The 26,919-nt window shown below is 38.8% G+C and overlaps 2 protein-coding genes across 5 annotated transcripts in view; both read left to right on the top strand.

Moving 5' to 3' along the window:
- GNPAT (glyceronephosphate O-acyltransferase) overlaps positions 1-16,501 on the top strand; it is a 37,309-nt gene extending 20,808 nt beyond the window's left edge. For 2 of the 4 annotated variants that reach the window (XM_088143305.1, XM_088143303.1), the window contains exons 7-16: positions 683-834; positions 1,781-1,911; positions 2,321-2,544; positions 4,526-4,771; positions 5,838-5,917; positions 9,590-9,730; positions 11,121-11,220; positions 11,312-11,405; positions 13,329-13,390; positions 15,917-16,501. In XM_088143305.1, coding sequence (XP_087999431.1) covers positions 683-834; positions 1,781-1,911; positions 2,321-2,544; positions 4,526-4,771; positions 5,838-5,917; positions 9,590-9,730; positions 11,121-11,220; positions 11,312-11,405; positions 13,329-13,390; positions 15,917-15,960 — 1,274 coding nt within the window. In that variant the 3' untranslated portion in view covers positions 15,961-16,501. The remainder of the gene's footprint in view (positions 1-682; positions 835-1,780; positions 1,912-2,320; positions 2,545-4,525; positions 4,772-5,837; positions 5,918-9,589; positions 9,731-11,120; positions 11,221-11,311; positions 11,406-13,328; positions 13,391-15,916) is intronic. The other 2 variants (XM_088143307.1, XM_088143311.1) reach the window with 2 other exon arrangements.
- A 3,182-nt stretch (positions 16,502-19,683) lies between these two features.
- PDCD2 (programmed cell death 2) lies at positions 19,684-26,376 on the top strand. Its single transcript, XM_007439487.4, has 6 exons — positions 19,684-20,018; positions 21,547-21,789; positions 23,230-23,382; positions 23,991-24,106; positions 25,771-25,887; positions 26,076-26,376. Exons 1-6 carry the CDS (start codon positions 19,724-19,726, stop codon positions 26,232-26,234), a joined length of 1,083 nt encoding a protein of 360 aa, XP_007439549.2. The 5' UTR covers positions 19,684-19,723; the 3' UTR covers positions 26,235-26,376.
- Positions 26,377-26,919: the final 543 nt, after the last annotated feature.

Genomic DNA, 26,919 nt, shown 5'->3' with positions numbered 1-26,919 from the left:
TGTGATGGAATGCTTCGATGAAGGCCACGCTCAGGGAGATAAGCATTGCCTTAGCCCCCAGCAGGAGCGTGGGAAGGTTAAGAAGATAAGACTGGCACCACCCTAAGGAATTTGCAGGGTTTTGCTTGCTGGCTTGAGAAGTTTAGATTCAGTCTGGCAGGATTCTGTCTTGTGGTTGGAAACTAATAAAAGCTATCGAACTATACCAGTACTGTCTCGTGGAGTTCTTTCGGCTGAACGTGACACTCATAGACACTCATTGCTATCACTCTTTAACCCTGCTGCAGATGCTCAGGTAGTGACTGCCCCTCTCCTGCTCTTCCCACTTCTTCCTTTCCCTTACCTTTTAAAAATCCCTTTCCTACATTTTGCACAGCACTTGTTGTTTTATCTATTCTGGAACACCTTTGTCCAAGGTATGTGTATTCCAATTCTGTGCCTGGAACTAACACACATATTTTGGGTCTGTGTTAAAAAAAAAAAATGACTTGTTTGGACATGGACTGCCAAGAACTGCTTGTTCTGTGCATGAAAACGATTCACACGCAGAACCTTTTGCATAGCCCTAAAATCTACGATTGAATTCCTCCATGAAGATTAAGTATTAATTTTGATTTTTTTTAAAAAAAGGCTTTTTGTACTTTTTAATTTTTTTTAAAAAAAGACTTCCTTGTATTTGCAGGTCTCCTCAATATTGTGATGGATCCTTTTTTTAAAAGGGAGGTTTTTGATATATATCTTGTCCCGGTCAGTATCAGTTATGAGAGGGTGTTGGAAGAATTTCTTTATGCATACGAACTTTTAGGAGTCCCTAAACCAAAAGAGTCTACATCGGTAAGGAATCAGATTGATGTACCTTGTGGGGGAAATGTTGGATACTGTGCTGGTTTGAAAACCTTGCCTTGTCATTTGCTGTGGCCTTGAGTAGTTGTAATACTAAACTGTAAATCAGCATTATGAAAATAAGATGGGGTGAGTTTTGGAGTCATACACTCCCCTTTTCTTTGTCCAGTGCAGCTTCTAGAGGAAACTGAAAATTTAGGTTAATTCCAGCCAACTTTAAACCATAGTTTATGAAATTGATTTATTTCAACTGGCCATAGTTAGGAGTCTGAACAGTACACAAAACTGTTTAATCTAAAATAAAGGCAGAAGCTTCCCAACTCTTTGCAGTTACACTTAAGAAGAAAAGGGAGAAAAGAGAGTTTGTTGCCTTCCTTTTTAATTCCTACTCTACTAGATTGTAGTTGGTTACTCTCTTTAGGGTACCAGCCTTCACAGACCTGCTTCAGTTTTACTTCTGTAAAATAATAGAAATAATAATATTATACTTTATAGACTTTTTGTGAGGATGAAAGAGGTAAGAATCATAAAGCTGTACAAATTTCAGAAGTACTACAGAAATTATGAGAAAATAAATAATAAATTTAATATATTATATTATATTATATTATATTATATTATATTATATTATATTATATTATATTAATTATATCTGTATATAAAGATGTGGGTTTTTTTCCAGCAGGCCTGGGGATCCCTTTGGAACAGGGAGCCCATGAGATGGCTTTATTATGTAGGAGTTTTTAAACACTTTCCCGTAGTCTTGTTATATGCATGTTTCTTTTTTTTTATGGCTATTTTAAAATGTGTTTTTATTGTTTTGTTTTTATTGTATACCACTCAGAGTCACATTCGTGAAATAGGTGGCTATATAAAATCAATCAATCAATCTTCAAGATTGTAAGTATCTGTGTTACATTTTATTCTTATTCCTTAGGGACTCTTGAAAGCCAGAAAAATTTTGAATGAAGATTTTGGAAGCATACATGTGTATTTTGGGCAGCCTGTATCACTTAGAACATTGGAAGCTGGGAGAATGAATAGGTATCCGTTTAACTTAGTTCCAAGGTATACATTACATGGTTGGTTATTTTTTTAATAGTTTGTAAGAAAAGAAAGGTTTTGGTATCTGTTTTCTATAGGACTCCTAGGTTATCTGCAAAAGTCCAGATAACCATTAAATGGTAATGTAGAGAAACTAAAACTCTGACTCTTCATTGGCTTCTAGTGATTGTTCAGATGTTTGCAACCCAGATCTGGTAGCTCTGTTTTTGTTAAATTCTGAAATCATTGGATAACTGGAATCTAAGAAGTGTGTGGGTTTGTGTGTATGCATGTGTCTGTGTGTGTATGTGTTTCAAAGGGCTGAAAGATCCTTTGCCAAAAAAACAAAGACTTTCCAATGGTTCAGTTAAAGCTAAAGTGGGTTGCAAGATGCCCATTATAAATGCTTTGCTCTTTATACATTTTCTTCTAGGCATGTTCCACAAAAGCCATCTGAAGAAATACAGAAATTTGTCAGTGATGTAGCCTACAAAATGGAGCTCTTGCAAATAGAAAACATGGTACTGAATCCATGGATGTTAATTTCTGCTATCCTGCTCCAGAATTTACCAGCCATAGATTTTGAACTTCTAGTGGAAAAAACACTTTGGTTGAAAAATTTAACTCAGATATTTGGAGGATTCCTAGATTGGCCTGGTATGTAACCATACTTGTATATACTTTCCTTTTCTGAAAGCAGTATAGCTTGTATTATTCTTTGTTTCTATTTTCGGGTAGTCAAAGACTGGAATTGCTTCTGAACCATTTTCCTTTAGAACTCTAAAACTGTTCTGATCCCCTTGAAAGATTGCATGAACATTACTGTAGAATAAGAATACAGGATTGTAACAATTGAAAATGTTTTTAAAAAAAGACTACTGCAGAATCCTTCTAGATGATTGTCATGGAGAATAAAGAACTTTTTGCATTTAAAAAAAAAATTATTAGGTTTAAATCCTGCCTTTATTTTGTGCAACTCAAGGTAGTGTTAATCATGCTCTCTCCTATTTTCCCAACAACAACCCTGTGAGGTGTGTTGGGCTGAGAGAGAGTGACTGGCCCAAAGTCACCCAGAGAGCTTCTGGGCCTAAGGGAGAACTAGAACTCATGGTCTCCCAGTTTCTAGTCCAGCAATTTAACCACTACATCAAAAATTGAGTTGTGTCCTAGTTAAGATGCCAATAGAGATAAGATTTGATGAATTTATCCAGCCCTTGTTCAGGAGTAGATTTGATCTTCAATTATGTATAAAATATTATCATTTAGAAGTAGAAGACACTTTATAAATCATTTTTAAAAAATGTTCTGGCAAATTTAAGCAAAATCCTTCCCCCATAAGCCCTTCTCAATTTGTCACTACAATAAGGTTCAGAAAGGCAGAATTAATATTACTTGGGGAGGAGGGCAAATCTTCCCCAATTCCCATTTTACCTGATGCTTAGCTGCAGTTCTCTGTTGGGTAGAGATTTTGTTCTTTTTCGCTAGTTTACCAAGCAATGTTATAGATATTTCTGCTAGCTATTGAGGGCAGGGAATAGTATAATGTTGTACCTGTTAGTTGTTTGGGGATGGGTGGGGGGAAATCACCATTACTGAGTAAGTTCCCAATTCAGACATTTTGCCTCCATGTACCCAAAATGCAGTCCTCCTTTCCGGTTTTGCCTCTGTTTGTAGGGGTTTAGTGCTACCTCCTCCCCTCCCATTTGCCTTTGATCTTCCTCCTTGCGCTTTCTTAGATTTTGCAAGAGGTGGCTTAGTTGCTTCCAAGTTGTTCTAGTATTAGCTAATATAAAGTCTGGGAACCTTTTTAAAAAAAATCTTCTAGCTCATTGACTAGTCGGGTTGAAAATGTCCTTCTCCAGAATGCCATCAATAGCGAAGAATATGTTTATTTTGGATAAGTCCTCATTTTTTAAGTTTGGACACTTTAGGAAAAACTTTAGCCAGAAGCCTTGGCTGCTGTTTTCCCTTCCTTTCCTCATTCTTTGGTAAACTTGGGAAGGGTTTTCTTTTTTTCTTTTTTTTAAGGGCTAGGGACAACAGAGGAGCTCCTTCAAGCTGGGTCTTTTGGACATTTTCCAAATTGTTTTTTCCCCTGAGAACTTTCCCCAAGGCTCAGAAAGGCTCAGTCCATTCTGAATGCAAAAGAGGCCACTGTTGCCCATTGTTTGTGGAAATGTGTTAATTGTTCTGCCTGGCACCCCCCCCCCCAATTTATTTTCATAGTAAAACAGAGAGCAAAAAGAATACCTTTGTAGATACTGGTATTCCTTTACATTTGTTTATATTATTATGGTTGGTCACACAGTCAGCCAGATGTTTAGGCTCAATTTGGCATTTTTATCCACCTATCGAGTCCTTCCGAAGGACCTGGAATAGGCAGATGTTGTTTGATGGTGTTAAAGGTATTGTCGTTGCAGGATGTAAGCTGTTCCAAGTAAAACTGTCTTTTGCAATTGACTGTTGGTGATTTTGTCAGTGTCAAGGGTCTTCAAGTGGTGCTCTAGATGTTTTGGGATTGTACCCAAGGTGCTTATTACTATTGGTAGTATCTTTGCTTTCTCTTGCCACAGTATTATTATAATTATTATTATTATTATTATTATTACTATCATCATCATCATTATTTATTTATTAGATAATCTTTGTGCCAGCAAAGCTGTAAGATCTGCCTTGGCACTACATTCCAACATTGCAAGCTTGGTCAATGGGCAAGTGATCCTCAATAACAAAGAAATGGGATTTGTTACTACAGAGGAACCTATTTTTAGGCGAGCCCTCTTCATCCTCCTGTGTGGCTCCTATAGGAATCAGTTGCTTAACATCTTTGTGCGACCAGCTCTTGTAGCAATTGCACTGCAGATTACACACAGTTCCAGAAAAGGTAATTTCACTTCTCTGTTGTAATTACAAAGCTAAAATCTAAATCACAGATAAACTCCATTGCTCTGTTGCATAAATCACTAAGTAGACAAGTGTTGACCTTTAGTGCTGTCCCTGGGCTCAAGAGCTCAGTGCATGGTGAGAATACAGGTGCACCAGATGAATATGTTTTGTGAATAGCTATAAAGAATTTTTTTGATGTGGAAATCTTCCTTGTGCTGGATTTTAGGCCTATGAGCTAACCAACACTTGGTGAATGGATTTCAGCTCATGCAGGGCAAGGTTTCCTTTCTGAGCAAACCCTGTCTGTCACCTTAGATCTGCTTTGGTGGGCCTCTTAAAACCTCTGTAGCAGATGGCAGGTTTGCAGGGAGAAGGGGAAATAAATCCACCAGCGGTATCAATTCCAATAGTGGAGGCATACAGTTAGACACAATCCATCAACTTTTTTTTTCTCTCTTCTTTTCGTTCTCTTTATTCTGGAAGTAAATAAATGGTATCAAATCAAGTATGTCCAGTAAAACAGTTTGACATGCCCTAGTATTCATTATGCACACAGATTAGTTTAGTGTAAGTAAAATGTGAAGCTTAGGTAAGTTTGAACTTCATGAAGGTGGGATTGATAGGACTTTATGTTCCATATGTGCTCTTCCCATAGCCTGAATAACTGGGGCTCTGGGCTGAAGTATTTCTAAGCCTTGTGAATTCAGCTAGAATAATTCCTGTGCAACTTTGAACAGGATTCCAGGCTTTATTTGTCAAACCATAATTCTGCAACAACTGTTTGCTGGAGATGTTGATGGATAAGCTAGAAATTTTATTTGCACTGTTTACCATTGAAACAATCATCTTGCTTTTTCTGGAATTCTGAATCATTTCAGTGGAGTTTGTGCAAGAGAAGCCTCTGAATGCATTTCCAAATTGTGTCCACAATGTGTACATGTTCAGTTTATGTAGCAATTGTTCCACTGTATATATATTTTATAATAACATCCTGCACATATTGTCTTTTAATAGCAAAACACTTTGAAGAAAGGGCTTATTCATAAATAAATTATGTTTTCCAGAGGAGGTCTATAACCATTTTTCATTCTGGCGTGATATTTTTTCTGAGGAGTTTATCTTCTTTCCTGGAATATCCCTGAAGGTAAACTTTCTGGTCTTGACCTCTTAATATTTTGGGGAATTTGTCATGATTTAATTGAGATTAAGACTAGAAGCAGGTCTTTATGTTGGAGGTTTTGTTTTTTAGTTTAGTTTTTGATATTCTTTTCAATGAAAAAATAATATAAACAACATAGAAACAATCATATAAACAAAAAAAAAATCCCCTATTTTGAGTATTTTGGGCTTGAAACAAAGTATTTCCAAACTCAAAATATTGGATTTCAAGCTCAGAGCATTTTCGGAATGCTCTCATGAAATCTCAGATTCAAAACAGTTCAGAAAAAACATTTTGCACATCCCAACCACCATCCAGATGTCTTCCCCTTTATTTTAATCACCTAAAAAAATCATAATCTATTGGTAAACAATTGCCATTCAAAGTTTTTTGAACTTTAATTGGATTAAATAAACCTATAGCCTCTGTCCAGACAACTCCAAATTATTTTTGCTTACATTCATATCCCAGTTACGAGTGTTTCTCAGTTAACCTAATTGCTCCAGTTATAATAACAGTTTTAAATAGAAATATATTTAAAAGATTAGAAAATAGAAACAAAAAAGAGCCAAGAGCTGCTTAGCAGTTTGTAGGATCATTTTACATGGGTAGACTAACATACTTGTCCCCCTTCCTGCATGCCCTCATCTATCTTTGCAACTTTCTAGTTTTGTAACTTTTTTCTTCTAACAATCCATCCTCTTTTTCTACTCATTTCCACTACAACTGCTCTTATCTTGGGGTGTTACCTCCTCTTTCCACTGCTCTGCTTGGATTGAGGCCTTGCCACATTTAATTCATACCCATTTTGACTCGGAGGAAAAGCCACCACAAACAGGCTGGCAGAAAAGTACATGCACAACCGCTTAGTCTAGTTTAGCTGCTTAAAAAAAAAAAAAAAGGAGAGGTTCCTTCAGCCCAAGTTTTCTCCAAGTGTTGCTATTGTGCCATATTCAGTCCTTCACTTTGCTCTTATATAAGCCAAGCCACAACTGTTTGCTATGGATATTGTGGTGCAGTTCAGTTACTCTGCCTCTTCAGAATTTCAAGTTGAAAAGGCACTTCATCTTGTCTCGGTATAATAGTTCAAGAATCCTCAAAGCAGTACAGAATGCTCAGTTCTAAAATCTCCATGTGATGCCTTTTCAAGTTCTATGCCTTTTTTTTCTAATTTTGATATAGAGAACTCTTGACAAACTCTTTCTCTTCCACCCTGACAAACTGTTTGCACTTGCTTGACAGAGTAGTTGGGAGCAAAACTCCCAATGGAAGACCCAGAATTCTAGGAATGGCAGTGGGGCAGGTGATCTGATAATGAGGATGATTCCAGAGCACTCCTGGATCACACTGATGATTTTCAGCTATATCATTTTTCCACAATTTTAGAAAAATACATGTGCAAAATAGGATTATTAAGCTTCCATGAGGTTTAGTGTATGTATTTTGCTCCTTTAGCCCCCTCCCATCCCAAAAACAAGCAGAAAAGGGCTACAAACTACACCCCTGCTGCTTTGAGGGGCTGGAAAAATTACTAGATGGGCAAGCATGATTTCCAGGAGCAAAAAGGTTGACTACTGGCGATTTAAATCTAGACAATTTACATAATGATTGAGATGGACAAGGAAAGAGTACAAATGAAATTGTGGGGAAAATGGAAAATTAATCTTCTAACTACATGCAAACCCTACAGTGTGGATATTCTTAATTGTGGTTAGTTGAAGCCAACTACCTTCATTGGTTATATTTTGGATTAAAATGGACTTGTTTCAAATAAGCAATAAATAATCTGCTGAACTGATAATCTTCAGTTAATCAAAGCTGCAGGCAAAGCTCTCAGTCACCATCTTGCAACTGTATCAGAGAAGGTGATGCATATGAGAAGGTGGTCCTAGCCTTTCTGGAGCTCATTTCTGTCCCAGTAAAGCAGGCCATTCAATTAGGTCAGATGCATTCTGGCTTACAATCCTTCAATCAGTATTAGTTGGGAAAGAAGAATGTTGTAGTGCAATAGCTCTGACTGAAGAAGGCTATAAATAATTGGCTATAAAACAGTTGTGTCTACAATGATAAATACAATAGAAAATAAATGCTTGGAGGATTCTTAAAGATCTGTATATTACGTATCATTTAAGTCAGAGTTGAGAACCTGTGCTGAGCTACAACTCTCAGCAGCTCAACTTCGCTAGGAGTGAGGTCTTCTGGAAGATGTAGTTTGACATTTGAAATGCAATTGGTTATTTACCAGCAGGTTTTCTGTCAGTTAGCAGGCACATACACATTTTCTCTCCCCCTCCCCTCCCCTCCCCTCCCCTCCCCTCCCCTCCCCAGGATCATACAATGAGTGGTATAGGCCCCATTGAGGCCAGGAATATGACTGTGTTCTCTGATCTGTCTGCACACTATTCCTCTTTTGTTGTCAACCCACTTTGTTTGGAAAGTAGTTCATACTCATTCTGATTGGAAGGTTTTGTCTTTGGGCTGGATCTCTGCATGGTTAACTTACATTCCCAGTGCTGTGTGTTTCAATATATTGCTATTTTTATGATTTGATGTTCCTGCTATTTTATTAGAATGTGTATTGTCCGTTTTAAGGCAGTTTATGAAGGTTGCTCAAAGTCAGCTGGGATTTATAGAGTCAGCAGTTTATAAGCCCAGTAAAATAAATAAATAAAAATAAATTCTTCATGTCATGTGAAACACAGTTGTATTGCACTGCTGAGTTTTGGGGCTTATTTTGTAATGCTGTATTTCCATTCCCTCAAAAAATATACTGAACTGAGCCCACGATGGATTGGTTAGACTTAAGGTGCTGTTAGACTTTAGTTGTATATATACAAGGTATAACAATTATTCAAAAAGTGTTATCTAATCTGAGTATCAGTGAAGGACAGGAAGGCCTGGCGCAATATGGTTCATGGAGTCACGAAGAGTCGGACACGACTTAATGACTGAACAAAAAATCTGAGTGTAGAGATGAGGCTATGTGGCAAACTGGAAGTAGCTATGTAACTTGCACCTCCCTTTCCTATTTGAAAGTTGTTCACATCCTAGCAGAGATGAGACAGGAATTTTAAAAAAATGGTTGTAATATTCTGGCAAAGGGACTGTATTAGTCAAGGTGCATATCATGCCTAGTGTCTTTTATCTTGAAAAGCAGGTTTTGATTTGGAGTTCTATAATTGGACTCCATTTCCACTATATTATTTTGCTTCATGTGTCCATAGTCTGGTTTTGTTTATGATAGATTAGAGCAGTATTTTTCAAGTTTGGCAACTTTAAAAAGTTTGGATTTCAACTCCCAGAATTCCCAAGCCAACATGCTGGCTGGGGAATTCTGGGAGTTGAAGTCCATGCATCTTAAAGCTGCCAAGCTTGAGAATTGGATTAGAGTATTACTTCACAAATGAGCCAGCTGGGCTCTCAGAACAGTAAATGCTGCCAGTGATTTTCAAGATGACATTCCTGATTCCCTACCCTCCCTCCAGTTATTGAAGTAACACTTTAATAGAAGAATAATATTTAGACAGCATGTTAACATTATCAGTAGATTTGTTTTTCACTCTTCTGAGCATATTGATTGACATTAGAACAAAATATGGATGTTACATTTGGGTTTACATACACTAAAAAATATAACCAACTTTATTTAACCTCTAGGATTTTGAAGAAGGTTGTTTCTTGCTTACAAAATGTGGAGCAATTCAAGACACTCCACAGCAAATCTTTGTCACGGAGAAAGGAAGTACAGTAATTGCTTTCCTGAATGCAATGTTTAAGCCATTTGTAGAAGGTTACCAGGTATGAGTTTGTCAACATTCTTTTCATTAGTGGTCGTCCTTTTTTGTTGTTGGGAGTGATAATAAATATTACATGCCAGTGCTGAGCTTCTGTCTTTAAGTCTTGTTGTAAATATATCCTGTTTCTTAATTCCAGTAGTTTTTGTGTCTGTAATACAAGTATGCTTGCTGAGTGTAAAAAGGAAGAAGAATCTCAAAGTCCATCTTAAAACAAGGTTGCAGTGCTTTATGTATATTTATTTTTTTATTTTATTTATATGTCACATTTATATAGCCATCCATCTCACACAAAGTGACTCTGTGTTTCTATATACAAGAAATGAAACAAAAAAATTAGTGATAAAATGCAAACGTTATCTAGCATTGGGTTATACGCCTGGCAAGTAAAGAGGTCTTTGCTCAGCAATTACAATTTATCACGTCAGGTGATAACATGAGCTTCCCTAGGGAAGAGTTGAGGGCAATACCATGAAAAAGGCCTTCTGCTTGCTTTCCTTCTGCCTAATTTATGATGGCAAAGGCACCTGAAGAAGGGCCCCCACGGGACTACCTTGATTTACAGTACGTTCAAATGGAAGCAGGTAGTTTTGTTACTTTTCAGATGGCTGGGTCTTTAATTGTCACAATTTCATGCTGGGCTGCCTGGGCCCAGTAGTACTGGAGTTGAACTCCAGTACTACTGGGGAGTCACCATGTTGCCTATTCTGGCTTTATTTGAAGCTGTTTAGGGCTTTAGAGGTTAAAACCTGGGTTGATTTATTGAACGATAACCCCCCCCCCGCAAATCTTTCTACTTTAAGCAAGTACCAAAGGCAACTTTAGTATTACCAATGTGCTCTAATTTAATCAATTAGATATGTTAAAAGGAAAATGAAACACACACGGCCTTTTATGTAAAGTTGCATCACCTCACTAAGTGACATTTAAGATATAATTGAGCATTATTATATTATAGCATTATAGTGTATTCATGATCCAGTGAAATGAGTATTGTATGGAAAGGCTGAAATTGTCTTACCTATGGAAATAAGCCTCTTCCTATAGGACTTCCTGGTTTTTTTTACTTATCCTTATGTCATTCATGATGCAAACAATTCCAGTTTTTGCTTACAAAATGTTTTGTAAAAGTAATATAAAATTTCCAGAAACAGATTGAGCTATATAGTATGGGAAAATTTCCATTCAAAGAAGAAAGAAAGAAACTAATTTTACTGGGAATACTGAATTTTTGGAAATAGGTCTTAACCTCCAGCTTCAACGCTTTCAAATACTGGGAAGTATTTTTCAGCTCCCATGTTTTCAGTTTGTTGCATGTTGTCCTTTCCAGGGAAAAGAACAATGGCTATTTTGTAATGTGCTTAGTAACTCCAATGTTTAAATGTCTTTCTTAGATAATCTGCAGATACCTTTCTAATGAAACAAATGAAGCCTTTACTGAGAAGCACTTTGTATTTGGAGTCAGAAGCCTTGCTTCACAGCTTCTGGAGACAGGTGTGGGGATTTGGACATCCCAGGGCTATATTGATGTTAGCTCTTAAATAGAAAGACTGAATTTTTCATTGCTCCCATTCCTCCTGTTTAGGGAGCACTCATTGTTATGAGGTCCTGTCCTCGGATATGCAGAAAAATGCTTTGGCAGCTCTTGTGCGATTAGGCATGGTGGCAAGAATGAAAACGTGAGTAGATACCTGGAACTCACAAAAGAAGCTGAATTACTGTTCTAATGGTAAAAAGAGTATAAGTTTATTACCATTCTACAAAGCATTCAGTACTAACTACTTAACATAAAAACCCCTAGTATGCCCTTGCTCAGGGCCCCTAGAGCTGTAGCTAAAATCACATGAGCAGATTGTTGCCTGTGAAGTGGGAGCTTCCCTTGTCCTGTTCTCACTTGCCACCCAATTTTGGAGATATTGTAGTTTGCAGTACAATATACCAACCATAAGAGAGCTTAGGTAGCAAGTTTGTATATGTTTATTTTCTGTAAAGATTTATATTCCATCTATTCCCTTTGTGATTCTGAGCAGCTTACCGTACAATCAAGTATCCATGAAAATGATTATTCCAATTTTAATAAATAAAAATATAAAACTTAAAACATTAAAAGGGTGTGTGAATAAGGCTTTCAGCCCCATCTTAAACTGTAGTGCGGAGGGGCTTGCTTCATCTCCTGGCAAATTGTCTTACAGCATGGTTTGTATCATGGGAAAGAGACACAATTATTACTAAATGCAAATCCATGGGAAGACCCATAAAAGATGCACCAGCTGGTTCTAATGAAGGCCATGTCATTTAGTTCATAGCTCTAAAAAGTTGGCTAGGTTTCTGCAGATATAGTCAGAGACAATCCATTGTTTCTGTTCCTTTCTGATTACTGTAGCATAGGCTTTATAATGATTATCTATTGTGTCCATCAGCCTAGTCACTGGAATGCAGCATGATCACTCAAGTTCTCCTTTCAGTGTGCTTTTCCCTCTTAATGACCTGGGTATATAGGAGGAGTAGGTGTTCCTGTATCTATAGGTACAGTTGCACATCTAATAGGATTGAAACTGAAATACCCAAGAGAACTGCTGGAAAGTTCTTGCGGACTTTACCACCACTGGTGTTACCACAATCTGGAATACCAGATGTAGTAGTGAATCTGGGAGTTCCAAATCTATGAATATGATAACTCTCTTCAGTGGTCCTAATTTGAAGGCAAGAGCAAACTCTTAAATAATGCATGACTCAGATTATGAGATTAAATGTCCATTATTTGACAGACATATAATGAAGGCATGAAAGCCAAAATTCAGGGAGTTGACATGTATATTCCCCACAAATATGGGGCCATATTGCAGATGATAGAATTGTTCAGATGATCTGCACAATGAAACCCTTAAATCAGGTAGCAAATGTTGCCTGTGGAGAACTAAGTGGTTGATATCTTCTGCAGACTGAGTTGTACTTACAGTGCATTGTGGCCAAATACATGTCTGGAGCAAGTGTTAGTAGTACAACATTGTAGGAGAGTTGTATTAGTCTATGGTAACCCAAAAACTTCTTGCTTCGCTTTTTAAGACTAACCAATTTTATTATATGGCATAAACATATGTCTTATAATAAAATTTGTTAGTCTTAAAGGTTGCTAGTGTATGATTTTTGATACACTGATCCAGTAATTACTTTGCATAGTTAAACTTATGACATCAACACTCGACCTCAACCATACCAACAAGTATGATGTGGATTCTGATGACTTCATAAAATAGTTAGAGGATAAATGATTTTTGTGCTGTTCTTTAGATAATAAATTAACTACTGTCCTCCAGATTACAATGGTTGTTATTACTTTCCCTTTAAAAAATTTCTGAAGCTCTGAACTGTCAAACAGTAAGAAGTATTGCCAGCACTTTGTCAAATCAGTGTGCTAAATGATTTGCCTCAGCATTTAATGTCCAGGTTTCATACTGATGGCAAGAGGATTAATAATTTTAATGTTGTTTACATGCTCAGAATATAGAATTCGTTTTATAGGTTTTTTTCCTAATGGAGACTAGGACATTATAGAACCTCATTCAAGTTCTTTCTCTTTTCTTTCTCACCTCCATCCCCAGGACTGATGGATTCACTTACAGAGTAAATAAAGAGTCTCTGAATAAGACTGCAGGAATGTTTGGTAAGTGTGCATCTTAATAAATTAACAGAAATCCTCGCTCTCCCCAATTAAATGCAGGACTTTTCTTTGCATCACTGTTTATATAGATTGTTCATTTTATTCCATGCAAATAAAACCAAAGTTTTAACTGAATTGTTATCATGTCATTCACATAAAGGGGTGGAAACCTTGGTGGAAATTGCCAGTGCCCAACAGTCTTACCTGTGTATATTCACAGAGCCATACTATGCACGTTCTTACGTTGGTTTAGTCCATCTTGTTTTTCCTTTCCTGTCAATTAGATGATGGGTGGAATTTTATCATTAAAACAAAACAAAATCTTTCTATTTTGCATGTGTTTCTGTTGTTTAGGATGGTCATATTTTAAGACCTAACAGGTAAACCTGCATACCTGATGTATAGGAACCTGGGGGTGGGAACCATGACCTAAAATAATTTTGCTGACATACTCTAATGTCTAGATTTTTAAACTTTTTGTTGTTGTTGTTAATGAAAAACCCTACAAATAAGAGATGTAAATATTTGATTTGAAAATGGATGCAGTAGGAGATACTGAATTACAAAGAAGTTGGGAGAAAAACTGGATGTTACCTCCTGCACCTTTTATTTTATCAAGCAGCTTATTTGTTCCATTTGTGCTGGGTTTTTTTTAAAAATTGTAATAAACTTATTACTGCTGCTTGCTGAACTGATGGCAGAAAGCAGGGAAATGTCTTTCCGTAGTGGATTCCTGAAGTAGTGATGGCATGCCACAGATAGCCTGGATATGGCATAAAGCACCTTGGTTATTGTAGGGAGATGTGTTATCCATTTTGACAAGGCTTCTTTAACCCAGCTCCAGAAGTATCTTTTTGTAAAGCAACTTTAAAACTTCCAAAGAACTTAGATTGTAAGGAATAGCTTATCCTATCAGGATTTTAGGGAGAAAAATACCTTTTTAAAAGGTATAAAGCTAACAATCATGATATGAAAAATTAATAGTCAAAGGCGTGTGTTGGCTCAGAAGAAAGAACTTCACTATAGGTAGTCCTCAAGTTACAACCATTTGTTCAGCGACCATTCAAAGTTACGACAGTGCTGAAAAATGGACTAACAACTGGTCCCCAAAGTTACGGCCGTTGCAGTGCTCCATGGTCACGTGATCAAAATTTGGATGTTTGCAGCCTGCCTACACTTACAACCTCAGGGGCACTTCAACTCCCCCCACCTGCCTGTCTGCCCCCCATCTCTGCCCTTTTGGCTGCCCTGTAAGAAGCACCTGAGCTGCACTGCAGTGTGAAGCCTCAGCTGCCCCAGCCTGCCCCAGCAAGCCGGAGCACCTGGGAAGCCCCAGCAAGTATTTGTTTTCCTAGCTGTCTTCTCTCCCAGTTCCCCACACTGACCTTTTGCCTTTTGCACCCAGCCACTGTGGCTGAAGCAGAAACACCTCACTGCCTTTGCTGTTTCCTTTTCGAACCCGCAGCTGCCATGCTACCCCAGGCGCTCCAGCTTCTCTGGCAAATGCTTCCTACACGTGGCTCCCTGAGTCTTCAGAAAGCTACACTGTTTTTGGAAAGTTGCGCTGTCTTTCCAAGGGGTTTCTGAAGACAGCATAGCTTTCTGAAGGCTAGCCTCCTCCTTGAGAGAGAAGATTGTGTGGGCTAAACTTGCTCTCTGGCAACATTGACTACTTATAGCAATCCGAAATTTGCCTGAATAGATGATTCCATTTTCCTAACAGTACTTGACTTCTACGATGAAGCAGCTAAACAATTCATAGAATTGATAGTGGGCCTGGATCTACACATGCTAGTGATCTTAGCAGGAATCAAGAGTTCCAGATATTCTGGAGGAGCTGTTGGTCTGTATCCAGCTATAGTGGATTTCCATGCTATGGATGCATTTTTTAAAATTGTAAGCTTGTCATAGCTGGAAAGAATCCAAATAAAATCTTGGAAATCCACTTCCTATCAGTGCAGGCAAGGTACTAAGCTGATGAACCAATGGTTAGCTTCCTATGATACTCTGTTCATCCTGAATTATTATTTGATGCTACATATGTTTGATCCTATACAGTAAGGGATCTTATGTATGTATGGCTCTTATGTTTTTCAAAACAGGAAGCAGAATGTATTATAATTTAGTATTTTTTATGATTTTCAAAGTACAATATTAAACCCACCTGTTTCTATCAGTTGCAACCTTATGGAAGTGGAGCTCCATTAAGGCTTCAATGGATGTTACTAATTGTTCTACCATAATTAACAGAAGCATAATTAACTCTTTTAAAGAAAAGCATAAAGAGAATACATTCTGCTAAACAAAAGTTCATCTATTCATGATTATTTGTGGCTCCCTTAATTTCTCACACTATAGGAACCAGTGACTTTTATGGGTACTTAAAATATGACCACTTCTGACATTTCTGTCTCAGATGCGCACTGAACAATACACAGTATTTCTGTAAGAGTTTTGGAAAGCGTTTGGCAACCGTTTCCGCTTCTCTGTCTCAGAACTGTTTGTGCACCGCATTCCTTCTTTTTTTAGAATCTAGGATACCTGTAAGGAAAGCAGTGGCTGCAAGGCTTTAATTGGAGAAGGCTAGAATGGCTCGTCTTACGTACACTGTTAACGGTGCAGCCCAGCTGGAAATGAAGCACACAGTGGGGACAATGTTACTGAAGACTACAAAATACACTTCCCACCTTGACATGTTTTTGCTACACAGTGGTGGGGAAGAATTCCAAGGGTCAAACTGTTTACACCACCACTTGAAGAACTTTATCAGCATTAATGCTTTGTACATTCAAGTTCCCTTCAGCAAATACCGCTTTCTCTTTCACCCAGATATTAATATTTGAGCGAATAGTAAGGTAATATCTGAAATGTTTGTCATGATAACAAAATGATTGTTTTAATATGGTTATTTTGTGGTTGTGAAAAAAATGTAACCAAGAAACTAAGGTTATAACATTGAAAGCAATATTTAAAGAAAAATATTATTGGTTGCCATTATATTTATGAAGAAATTGCTCTGTTTCATGGACATTAATTGTCACAAAATGTTAATGATGTAACTGATTTAAAAAAAAAACATATTTGCAACTCTTGGAATATTAAAAACTAACATAGGAAGAATGTGTGTGCTGCTTGCTGTTCTCAGTTGTTGCCCACAGACTTAAATGTGCAGTGCCTTTTTTTTTCTTTCCTTGCTGTTAGGTTTTGAAAATGGAACCCATCACAATGGTAGGTCGGATCACTCGGAGCTGTCCTCCCGTTTTGACTGATTTCTGCTCAGAATCATCATGCCTTCTGTAACTTTTAAATCCTCTTGTGCACATTCAGAGTAGGAGGTGGAAACAGAGTTGTAACACAGGCCACCTTGTCATGTGAGTGTGCAATGCCTGCTGCTGTTGCTGCTGCTGCTGCGGTGGTGAATCTCTCTGTGTATGCACTTTGATGCTTGGCGTCATCATAATCTTGGGTGTGTTTGACAGAACCAGCTTCTTCGTATATTAGACAATTTCATATGCTTTATCATGTTTTAAAATAGAAGTATGGGAAGCTGCCTAATATTGAGCCCATGTAGTTTCAGTAACATTTGTGCTGATTGGCAGCAGCTTTCTAGTGTTACAGAACAGAATTTGGACAGGTCAGGGATTGAACATATGTCAGCCTCACTAGGCAGGCCAGACCAAGAAATCAACTCCACAGGTAATCTAAAACTACTTTTCTTGAGATTGGCTATAATAACAGATCTTGCAAGTCTGATTGTGCCTTACCTCCTCCTCCTCCTTATACCCCAGTGAATTAGGCGTCTGCCTGAGCCACTTCTGCATGTTATCTCATAGTTCTGGACGTAAAAAATGTTTTAGCCCAGGTAACAGTCCCTGCAGGTTTCCAGCAAGGTCATCTTTCTTACTCTGTACACCAGTGTTTCTCAACCTTGGCAGCTTTCAGATGCGTGGACTTTAACTCTCAGAATTCAGAAGTCCACACATCTGAAAACTGCCAAGGTTGAGAAACACTGCCCTACACCATGGGACTTTCTCCATGCAAAACAGAGGTCTGCCACAGAACAACAGTTCTCTTCTTTCATCTTGGAAACAGTGGGCATTCTGTAGACAATGGAGTCTATGAAAAATGTCTGATACGGTGGGAAGGGGAAAAAATGGATATACTTGGCCAGGGTCTGGAGCTCACTTTATTTTTACATGGTTGAACAGCTTATTTTTTTTAAAAAAATATTAATTTATTAAATTTATATGCCACCCATCTCCCCCAGAGAGTGACTCTGGGTGGCTCACAATTAAAATCAAACCTCAAAAACAATTAAAAATATAGAGATCCACATTAATTTAGTTAAAAAATCAAACTAAAAAAAATCCCTAAATTATACATAATCAGATAACAAAATACATATTTTTGTATTACTTTAATTTTGTTCTTCAGTAATAGTCTTGAGAACCAGTTTGATCTAGTGGTAAAGTGCTGGATTATGAGGGGGAAACCTGAGTTCTAATCCTGCCTATGAGATGAAAACCAGCTGGGTGACCTTAGATGATCTGTCAGCCTTAAGAAGAAGGCAATGGCAAACCACCCTCTGAAAATGCTACCTGGAAATGGCCTTGTCCATGCAATTGCCAGGAGTTAAGACTGACTTGGAGACAAAAATAAAAACAGGTTTTGGAACTGCATGCTATTTTTGGAACTGCAAATCTTGTGGTTCTGCCTATAGTATTACCAGAACAAAGTTTCCCCTGTGCAAATATAAATACAGGAGAAGTGTAAGGTAGGTAGAATATGCTATCTTCCAAGTGTTATTCTGTACAATGAGTTACTTTTTGGTTCTGAAAGTTTAGATTCTCAGTTTATGTATGGCTCTATTATATAGTTGTAGTTTTGATTCTGATTGTGTAAATAATGGTATATTGTCTGTTTTTAACTCAAGTTACAAATTTGGGGAAGTGGATGCTGCTCAGAGTCACGTTGACTGGGGTTCCTTATAAGCCTTAGAAATAGAAATAGTAAATAGAATTCTAAATATTGTAAAAAAGTAGCACACTCCAGGTCCTTTATGAAGAAATATAAACCCAAAAGTACTCCATGCCATGCTGTTTCAATTCCCCAATTCTCACTCCAGTCTTTATAAACAATTTAAAGTTGACGTAGAATTAAAGGTGACATAGAATCGTCCTTGAAATGTTGAAAACCGGGTGAGGCAGGGCACACCTGCAGCTGTCAGTACTTTGCTCTCCAGCTGATAAGGGGGAGAATGCAAAAAAGGCCAGCCAGGCCCCTGAGTGGCTGCTCATGTGGAACAGTAAATATTCTCGTACTCTCACTCTATTCAAAAGGGAAATAAAATAAACATTTTTTACTCTCTCTCTATTCAAAAGGGAAATAAAATAATCTTTTACCATCTATTCCAGTGTTGTCCAAACTTGGCCACTTTAAGATGAGTGGACTTCAACTCCCAGAATTCCCCAGCCAGCCATGCTGGCTAGGGAATTCTGGGAGTTGAAGTCCACTCATCTTAAAGTGGCCAAGTTTGGACAATACTGATCTATTCAAAAGGGAAATAAAATGAATGGCTGCTCACTACTGTACTATCCGTATTTCCCATACCTACAGATGTGAGGACAACACCTGTACTTGGGAATTTGAAAAAAAACTTTTTGAAGGAGTCTGCTCCCTCCCACGAAGTTCTTTGTTTTAAAAAGATATACATTGGATATAAATGGAGAACTGCAAAATAAAAAGTGCAAAAGAATTCACACTGATTAAATTACACGGTTTTAGGATGATCACGAAAGCTCTGCCTCAAGATACAGCGACCGCAAGAATCCACTCGGCCTGAACGGAAGATCGCTCTGCTCCCGTTGTGAGGAGGACGTCTTCCTTCCCCCTGCAAAATCTGCAGTGCTACCTGAGTTGGAGAGGTAGCATAAGAGCACAAAAGTCCTTGTATCGGACTGATTGTGGAATTCACAAACCTCATCTATGGGACCCTTCAGCTTTGATCTGGAAAACGCTCTAATATAGAGCGGAGCCTTCCTTTATGCTGGTGTTTCTCAACCTTAGCCACTTTAAGACGTCTGGACTTCAACTCCCAGAATTCCCCAGCCAGCCATGGTGGCTAGGGAATTCTGGGAATTGAAGTCCAGACGCCTTAAAGTGGCTAAGGTTGAGAAACACCGCTCTACGCTGAACTGGAAGCCGACCGCGAAGTGCAGCGGAACCTGGACGGGATAGAGAACCCGCCGCCCCGCCAGAGGCGCTCACTCCTCTCGCCGCGGACTTGCTGGGCTGCTGACGGCTTCCGGGGGCGGCTGCCGATCGCTAAAAAAGAAAATGTGCTCGCCGCAGGTCGAGCTGGGCTTCGTGGAAGAAGCGGCCCCTTGGCGGTTGCGCAGTGACCAGTTCCCCTGCAAGGTCGGCGGGAGGCCGGCTTGGCTGGGCGAGGCCGGCTTGCCGGGGCCGTCCGAGCTGCGGTGCGGCGTGTGCGGGCAGCCGTGTGCGTTCCTCCTGCAGCTCTACGCGCCGGCGCAAGAGCGGCCTGAGGCCTTCCACAGGACCCTCTTCCTCTTCGGCTGCCGCCGGCCTTCTTGCTACCGCCCCGCCGGCCCAGCCCCGGGCAGCCTGAGAGGTGAGGGGGCGCTGCGCGTGGGTGGGGATCAGCCCTTTCCGAAGAGGCCCTTTCCCGCCCGGGAAAGAGTCGGGCGCGCAGCTGCTCTGCGCGTTTGCCCGATGGTTACGGCGCAGCCCGAACGTTCCCCGCGCAGGCGGGGCGCGGGGGAGGGGGCAGCCGAAGCATCTTCAGCACGTTCACTTGGAAATAACGCTTCCTACACTTACATCCTAGTGAGCGTGCAACGCACTGCCTCCTGGGAAGGAAGCAGCCGTGCGCCTGCGGGAGTCGCTTGCGATAGGTGGTAATAAAATCAAATTAGTTAGGCTTTAGAATGCCACAGGACTGTTTTGTTTTGTTTTTGGTAAACCAGTTTTCAGTTTGGCATCTTATTAAGGTGGGGAATCCCGCGTGCTGTGCTCAGAGGTTGAACCCTGAACCTTTTATATGCAGAGCATTGCTACCACCCAACAATAGCCTTTTCCTAATAAAAATACAGCTTTCTCCTGAAATACAGACTATTGACTTAGATCAATACGAGCATGTTGAAGGAGGATACTGCAGCTCCTCAGGTGCAACAGTGGATTATCATGATCACTTTGGGGATTCGTTTGCAAATGTTTACCACCATTGTAGAGATCCACCCAAAACACTCTGGATCATTGATTTTTCTCCCAGACCATGCTGCTCTGTGTGCCTTTCTGGAAGTGAATTGTCTGGAGTGGGACACAGTTTGTGGCATTAAAAGCTCAGCACCCATGAGATTGATGTTGCCTTGTAATATAAATACACGGTAAATACAAATGCATAAATCTTTTCAATAATTGTATGAAAGTACAGTATGTCTTGGATATATATCAAAATTGAACATCTGAAAGGGCAAAAAAAGAGCTGACAGGGCTATGCAGTTTCAAAGGAGCGCTTTGAGTGAAGCGCTGCCTAGAAACTCCTGCATAAAGCAATAAGATCACATGTTCTGCAACTGGTCTTGCAGCTTGGCCAGGCTTTGATAAGCAGTGGAGGACCCACCTCTTGCCTCCTCTGGATTGCTGACCAAGAGTTTTGGCCAGCCCCACAAAGGATGCACAGCTTCCCTCTGCCAGCTGCCTCACCCCAAGGTTTGACCTGCCCTGCTAGAAACCTCCCCTTCTGCATGCCCTTACCAGAAGGCTCCACCAAAGATTCTTCTGGCTTTGACCAGTGACAGATAGGAGACAGGGAAAAGTTTCAGGGCAACATGAAGCACTGTGTAGAAACGTAGCAAGGAAGTGAATGAAATAAATATACTATTATGTTTAGAGGGGCAAAACTACTTTTTTTACATTCCCTGTATATGCTGCATATTCTATTGTACTGCACTCTTGGCAACATTTTCTCTAGAGGGCCTTCAAGAATTAAATGGGCTTATAATGCATAAGGGTTAACCCCATGGCACTGCAGTGTATTGTTTTGGCACAGTGTGGGCAGAGATTAAACTAGAATTACATAAGAGAAGTATGTCATGCCTATTCTCTGAGAGAGTTCATATATTTTTTTCTGATTCAAGTTTTTAGGAATCAGCTTCCAAGAAAGAATGACACTTACTCTTATAATCCACCACCTGAGGAACCACCTCTGGAAGAGTTACCTTCTGTGAACCTGCAGCTAAAATGTGGAGCTATGCTTTGCAGAGTCTGTGGTTGCTTGGGACCCAAAGCATGTTCCAAATGTCATAAAGCTCATTATTGTAGCAAAGACCATCAGATTAGAGATTGGAAAGCAGGACATAAGGTATCGTGCTTACAGTCTGGTAGGTAATGAGAAATACTTTTGGATTGTAAGAGTGCACCAGAATAATAATATAGAATAAATACAAGAATGTATGTTGGAAAATGTATAGCATTTTGGTTTCGTTCATTAGCATTCTGATTCTGAGAGACTTTACTTTCAGTGTTACTATTTCTAAAGAATTGGCAATGGATTAATAATTTTAAATACCAGTGTCCTTCTAGTGCCCTCTTTAGTATTTTACTTAGAATAAGCATGTGTTTGTTTTGTTTTTTAAAAAAAAGATTTCTAAAGGAAAATAATAAAATGAACATCTCTAATTGTCTATATGCCTAGCTAATGACTTAGCTACTAGTTTTATAAATATAAACTTGTTTAATGTGTTTATTTTTTAAAAAAGGAAAAATGCTGCAGTAAGCATTGTCAACTCTAGTTGGCCCTGCGATGTCACAAGATCCTATTTGCTGCTGTTCCAATTATGCATTTTGGTTATCCATTTTGGAGCCTTAGCCAAAACGGTGGTTTGCTTTGAAGCTTTTTGGAAGAATCTTCATTCTTTAAAACATAAATCCATTGTTCAATTAAATATGTGTACTGTGGGGCTTTTTTTAGTGCTCCATACTGGACTTGGCTCACATATGCTCGGGCATAAATCATCATTTATAAGCTACAAGGGTCATAATACCACTATGTCCAACCCAAATAAACCACCTTGTGGCTAGTACAGTTCTGAATCTAGTCCACATTTGTTAGTAATTCTAAGGTTTGCTTCACAGCCCCTAAAATGTCTATATATTAAGGCATATCTGTGTCAGGATGAGTTGCCCTGACGGATGTGGGATGCAGTGGTCTCAAGGTTAAAGGATTTTTTTCCCCATAGACACCAAGAAGCTTCAGGCTTAATTAAAACATCTGCCTCCTAACTCTAAAGGGCAGAAACATTGAGTAGAGGAGGAGGATATTGTTGAGCATGGTGTAGACTGGCAATACTGTATACGTCAGGGAGGAGGAGATTTAGCAGGAATAAGCAGGACTCAGAGAGATCTGATAAGCAAACTATTTGGTGGAAAGGACTGTCATTTTTGGAGAACAGATCAGATGCCAGCAAAGACAGCTTGACAAAGATGCTGGAATCTCAGAATCATGTTATTTTACCCTCTTCTCATTCACCTCCCTGGGATTGAAGTGAGCCCAGAAATAGAAGTGCAAAAAGCAGCTGAGAGAGGGAGTGAATAGATAAGATACTGTAAAAAGCTCCATTTGAAATTGTCTGTTTAAGGCTGTATATGTACAGTTTGTTAAGCTAAAACCATGGTATATAGTAAATATCACTGTAAGTAGAGAAGAACCAGGGGGTGGAGGTCTCTGGAAAGTTCCTGTCTCTCTTTCCCTCTCTCTGTCAAATGTATAATGATAAAATCTAGGAGAAAGTAAATGAAGATACTGGCTTCTTGTTTTGTAGAAGATATGAATATTGTAATTCCGGATCATGAATTTCTGTTCCCCGAGTATGAAATTGTAAGAGAGCACGAGGAATTAGATTCTGCTGCTGTCAGTTATACAGAGCAGGAGGATTTAGACAAAAATGAGGAAGCAGCGACTACGGGTAATCTAGGTAAGTAGTGTGAATGAATGTCCATATTTGAAGGCTGTTTTTAAATTAACATTTATTTTAAATTGAAATATATCTTGCCTTAAAGAATGTATAGATTTGCACTTCGGCTTCCAAATGACAGAGCTCTTTTTCAAAATTGTAAGCTTTTTTAGTTAGAATTTGCTTTAAAGCAAGGGTTAGCCTGAGAATCAGACATGTAACTATTGGAGTGTAATTGCTAAAAACATCTGGCTCAGTTTCCCCCCATTTTGACATGGAAAATACACACCACTGTAACAGAAGCCCTAAAATGGATTTAGCAGTGGTTTAAAAGGGCACCACCAAATTCTCCTACCCCCGTTCAGGTAAAAAGAGGAAACTCTTGTGTCACATAGGCTTGTAACATCAATTTGCACTCTTGCCCTGCACAGTGCAAATCTCATTCCCTGCCTCCCCCCCCCTTTTTTTTTTGCAGGCTTCTAAGATGAACACAGTACTGCTCTTTGTTGATAGGAATTTTCTTTAATTCAAATTTCATAAATACTGACTCATCCCTGACAGACTAAACCAATAAAACCTTTTTACAAAAATGCAGTGTTACAATTTAAACACGATACTTTTTTTTCCAGATGAAGCTTCTGAATTCTTAGAAGAGTTGTCCTTGGAGACAATGGCAAAACATGAAACTCAAGAAGATAGAATTTTTCAAATGTTCAAGGAAAGAATATCTTTGGAACCAGAACAGGTGTTTTAAATGCATGTTTCATGTCCATTAATGCTTTACACTGGGTTATTACTATGGGAATGGTATATGAATAATCTAGCCCAGAATTTTGTCACTTCAAATTCCTTTCCTACTTTGTGCTACTGAAGTGTTTAGATGTGAGATGGGGACAGGTAACAGATTAAATGAAACCTGAGTGGAAGAGTTGAATGCTGGGAATTAAGGGCCAGATTAGGAAAGAGCCATTAGTAATGTTCTGCACAGAAATACTAAAAGACAAAGGCTATATTCACAACATGCTAAGTCAATGTAAAAAGTTAACAAATGTGTGCATACTGTGCCTCATCCTTCAATTGTGTTGTGACTCTTTCACCAGGGAAGGAAGTCATATGAATCATGCAAACTTGGACTGGCTGTCATTTCCATTTGCAGAAATTGGAATTTAAAACCCAAAAGCTTTGGTTTCAAAGTATGGTTTTTGCAGATAGATAATAGCAGATGGTCCAGGTTCATGTGATACAAGTTTCATCTTCGGCTGTTAAGCCATGCACACGGAAAGATAGAATGCAAGATGGTGATGCACTTATTAACCCTTTACAATGGCTTAGAAACTAGAACAGGTTTAGAGGAGAGCCACCAAGATGATCTGGATACCAAGCTTCATGAGAAACAGTTAAAGGAGCTGGGCGTATTTAATTTGCCAAAAGACAGAAGGTAGAGATGTTAATAGTCACAAATATCTCACAGGCTGTTATGTGCAGGAGAGGGTAGACCAAAAGGTTGAAATGAAAAGGAGCTTCAAACCTGGAATAATGGTGGACATCCCCTTGTTTGAGGTTCTAAAATGGGCTGAATGGCTGTTTGCTGGAAATGTTGAATGGATTCTTGGGCTGGGCAGAGGGTTGAACTAAATAACATGTAAGGTCTCTTCCAATGCATATGCTATATATACAATGATGAGGTCTGAGCTGGCAGTGACCTTCCAGGAAAAAGGTCCAGGAATTTTGGTGGATGGCTGAATAAAAATATTAACCAAATGGCAGCTGTGAAAACTAATTCCAAGCTACATCAGGATTGATGAACTATGACCTTCTAGATGTTGCTGAACTATACATCTCAGCATCAGTCATTAGAGACTATACTACCTTAGCTGCTGGATGTTAATAGCTCAGTAACATCTGGAAGGCCACAAGATCACCATACTTGCAAACAGATTCATTTTGAAAGGAACCAAAACTGTCTCAATGCCTTTCTACCAAACTGTCCTGCAACCACATTTGAAACAGTGGGCAGAGAGTTTTAGTCAACTTTTCTTTTTAAATCCAAATCTGGAAGTTTGGGCCTAAATTTGTTGGAATGGTAGGTTGAAGAACTAAGTTGCAATGTTTAGGACTTTTCAGTTTAGAAAAATGATGGGATATGGATGGGAGAATCACAGATAAGATATGAGCATAAAGGCTCTTTAGTGCTGTGCTACCCTTCTCACTGTAGTGGAAGCATACTTCATAAAATCCTGCATCTTTAGTATGTAATTACATGGTACATAGAAATGGGCATTTGCTAAAAGGTTCTTTAATCCTGTCCATTCAGAAACTAGAAGACATTTCTCTTATTTCATATGATATATGCTCCTACAAAGTCTGCATAATTTTATTTTCAACTCCATGATTCTTCTTGAATTTCAGGTTATCAGATACTGCAGAAATGGAGAAGGGCCCATCTGGATTTCAGGGATAAATATTCCTCAGGACACAGATATTCCCCACTGTCAGTGTGGTAGTAAAAGAGTATTTGAATTCCAGGTATGGTCATATGGCAAAAGTGCACATAAAAGGGCAGTAGAGCTGAATTTTAACACACTTTCTCTCTCTGCCTACTTTTCTCTTGGACATTGGTAATACGATTTAATCACTTAGTTTGCAGGTTATAGATTAAAGTGATTTGATCATTTTGTTTTAAAAGTTCACTTAAAATATTTTGTATGTTTAAGGTTATGCCACAGCTTCTAGCTCACTTAAACGTTGACAGTCTTGGAGAAAGCATTGACTGGGGAATACTGGCTATCTACACATGTGCTGAGAATTGTAATCTAGGCAACCACTATGCTGAAGAGTTCATCTGGAAGCAGGACATTTCCAATTCTGTTTAATTTCTGTGGAACTTAAACAGTAAGATAATTTTCTTCTGCATCATTTTTTTCTCACCCTTTATATTCAAACTGACAACGATGCTCACCATTCTCAAACTCATAATAGACTGTGATTCACTATAATAAAGAAGTGATAAATGAACTCTGATTTCCCTTGTCTGCTTTCCTCCATCCATTCCTGAGACCATTCCCACTGCCACCCTTGGTGAAGGATCCCAGAAGAGAGGCAAGGCAGGCAAAGATCCTTTCAGAATTTGCTCCAGGTGAGCTGTCTCTTCCTATCCCATAACCATGACCATCAGTTGCTTTGTGGGGAAGATCCTCAGCACTTACTGTTTACTGTGCTCTTCATTCTGGATGCTGCCTTAGAATGATTTGTATCCTGAAGTGGAATGTAAGTAATGGTAATATAGTCTGCTTCAAAGGAAAACTAATTATTTTGAAATAAGATTTAAGAAACCAGGAAAGCTCTGGTAAAACCAGGTGTGGAAGGAAATTAGAAATATGGAATTCATAGATTAACTATGGAATATTAGAGTGGGATTATCCCATCCAGGTACTGATCCTTTAATTCCTTTGATGAGAAATGGAAATAGAAGGATTAGCATCTCTGAAACATACATAGGTTAGTAAAAAGGCAAACAAAGCATGATTTTTTTAACAATACTCTTCAGTATGTTGGCTG

The sequence above is a fragment of the Python bivittatus genome, unplaced genomic scaffold (genome assembly GCF_059951505.1).
Source record: "Python bivittatus isolate LINGU-HERP-01145 unplaced genomic scaffold, Pbiv_v1 ctg000020_np1212, whole genome shotgun sequence".
NCBI classification, from domain to species: Eukaryota; Metazoa; Chordata; class Lepidosauria; order Squamata; family Pythonidae; genus Python; species Python bivittatus.
This window is presented reverse-complemented; position numbering and strand designations above follow the sequence as displayed.